This window comes from Austrofundulus limnaeus, unplaced genomic scaffold, assembly GCF_001266775.1.
Source record: "Austrofundulus limnaeus strain Quisiro unplaced genomic scaffold, Austrofundulus_limnaeus-1.0 Scaffold147, whole genome shotgun sequence".
NCBI lineage: Eukaryota > Metazoa > Chordata > Actinopteri > Cyprinodontiformes > Rivulidae > Austrofundulus > Austrofundulus limnaeus.
The window spans coordinates 901,531-904,102 of NW_013952549.1; the positions used below are offsets into that span (position 1 = coordinate 901,531).

General features: G+C 41.1%; 1 protein-coding gene across 1 annotated transcript in view; it reads right to left on the minus strand.

Moving 5' to 3' along the window:
- The window catches only part of LOC106523195 (neural-cadherin), a 136,042-nt gene that overhangs the window by 70,569 nt on the left and 62,901 nt on the right, over nt 1-2,572 (minus strand). Inside the window, exons 7-8 of the mRNA XM_014016560.1 lie at nt 1,809-1,951; nt 164-336 (exon numbers count right to left, since the gene is read on the minus strand). Of these exons, the coding sequence (XP_013872014.1) occupies nt 164-336; nt 1,809-1,951 (316 nt within the window). The remainder of the gene's footprint in view (nt 1-163; nt 337-1,808; nt 1,952-2,572) is intronic.

A 2,572-nucleotide genomic window follows, 5' to 3' on the forward strand; every position in this document is an offset into this window, starting at 1 on the left:
GGTATGTATATATAAATAGCTAACAGCTACATGAATAGTTGAAACAGCACAAAAAAACGTCAAAATAGATTGTTTGCAAAATAGCTAAAAATAATTCACAATTTGCTTGACATTTGCACAATGAAGCCATCATAAAGTAACAATTGTTAAGCCAGATTCTAACCTCTTCAAATATTGGTTTGTTGTTGTTAACATCATCGACTCCAACGATGACCCGGGCGGTGGAGGTGAGAGGGTGAGACCCTCCTGATGCGTTGTCATCTGTGGCTGTTACGTTCAGGACGTACTCCAAGCCTTGAAGCTTGGGCAGAGTAGTGGAGCGGAGACGGATCAACCCTACAAAGAGCTCGAAGCCATTAATATACACATTACAACGCAGCGTGCACTCTGATAAAGCATGCACGGCCATTCCATTAGTCATTAAATAGGATGTTATTGCCACAGTGGCCTTGCATTGAGGAATCAGCTGTCAATAAAACAGCAGCAAATGCAGAGTGTACGTTTTTGTTGATGTGAGTGAGAGAGTGAGTGATGAAAATTTACCTCCACAGAAGAGCACAAAAAGATAACCTGATATGCAGGCCACATAAAAAAAAAAACCAATTTCACAGCTATGACTTCATCACATTTCTGATCTAATAACTACGTGCTTTCCCCCCAAAATACCCATGCAGCTCAAGCACTTAAGTGGAAAAACACGAAGTAAAGAAGGCACGCTGGGTAAAAGTTCACCTAGCTCAGCAGATGCCTATTAGCTGTTCCTCCTGGCCCCTTTGTCTGCTTTCATGTACCAGTCAAGATAAAAGGTTGGATAAAAAGACGGTGCGTCTGAGTCAACATCTTTCTTGTCAAAAGGAACACAAAAACATCAGAGGTTGCAGGACGAGGCAGCAGCCTGTGATGTGAAGGAGAGCCATTGAAGTGAGAGCAGGGGATGTCTTTTGTTTTTTGTTTTCTCTAATTTTCCTGTTGGGTTTTCTATTCATCTTTTTTTTTCAATGCACTTGATTAAAGACAATACAGCATTCTGATCCACGCAGATGCAAGGGTCTGATTTTACCCTCTCCAGTGAGACTTGTAATTCCAACTGCTCGCCGAGCAGTGAAGGACCTGAGAGCACTAATGACAACACACAGCACTGGCATTGCTGAAGCGCTAGCATAATGCTGTTCGCAGTAATTCCCTCATCCTAAATGTCAACCTTGTTTACAAATGTGACATCAGCTATAAAAAAAAATGTATATACTGTATACAATCTGAACTTTCAGGAAAAAAAGTACAGAAGGACACATAATAGGATGGCATAGAAGAAAGAGGAGCTGGCAAAGCACAGCCCAAAGATTCTGAGCTATGATAGAGCAGTTGTTGTGAAATTGAATTGAAAGGGTTGGGTGACAAATGTCACAGTGATTGCCACTGGTTTCGGATCAAAGGGTAAATAAAAAAGATAAACTGTGCAGTCAAAAATGTTAGAAAGCTTAGAAACATGTGGAACAGTCTGTTCTACACTTGCTGAAAAAATAAAAAATAAAAAAACAAGTGTGGACATCTTCTAAATGTGGCCATCRATCTTATTTATAACCTCAATAATAAAAAGAGCAGCTATTCAAGCAGCTCTCATAGAAATTACAGCTTTTAATATCAACCTTCAATTTCTCACACGGACTTAGAAAACAGACGGCATTTAACTCTCCCTACTAAAGCAAGAGTACATTAGATTAAATTTAGTATGTGGTCTGACGGAAAGGCTGCCAATTAGTGTGAGGGGTGCAAATATGGTGTCAGGCTGGAAAAGTAGGAAATATCACCTTTCTGGCTGTCAATGACAAAGTTTCCTTCTTCGTTGCCGGCTGTTATGGAGTAAATTATACCGTCACCATCTGGGTCCTTGGCCAGGACTGTGGCAACAAGAGTGTTGGGGCCCGCGTCCTCCGAAACAAATGTTCGATATCTGAAAGGAGAGTTCATATTTAAATTAGTGCGATAACGAGGTGTCTTATGTTCAGATGAATTCATTTTAATATTCCTGGAAGCTTTTTGCATCTACAAACAGTCCTCAGAATGTCCTGATGCAKCTCAGTAATCCAGGYAGAAAAAGTCAAAAAGAAAAAAATAMGTAGGTCCTCTGGATGGGTTCTTCTTTAGTGAAACGTTATAAGCACTGCCTCAACATGGACAAACAGGATAGTCACATGCAAAAAGAGGGCCATCGCCTAACTATAGGCTTGATTAGTTCTATTGTTGTGCCCCATCATCTGGCCCGTGTCGTGTTATGTGTATGTAGTGAATGCAAGCTGGGGTTCAAAGTCCCCTTGTTTTTGTCCCTCTTTCCTTTAAAAGAAAGAAAAGAGGAAAGAGGGACAAAAACAAGGGGACTTTGAACCCCCACTTGCATTCACTACATACACATAACATGACACAGGTCAGATTAGATACGGGGTAGAGCTATTGTTAGGCGATGGCCCTCTTTTGCATGTGACTAACCTGTTTGTCCATGTGGAGGCAATGGTAAATGGTAAATGGTACTGAACTTATAGAGCGCTTTTCAAGTCCCTCCGGACCCCCAAAGCGC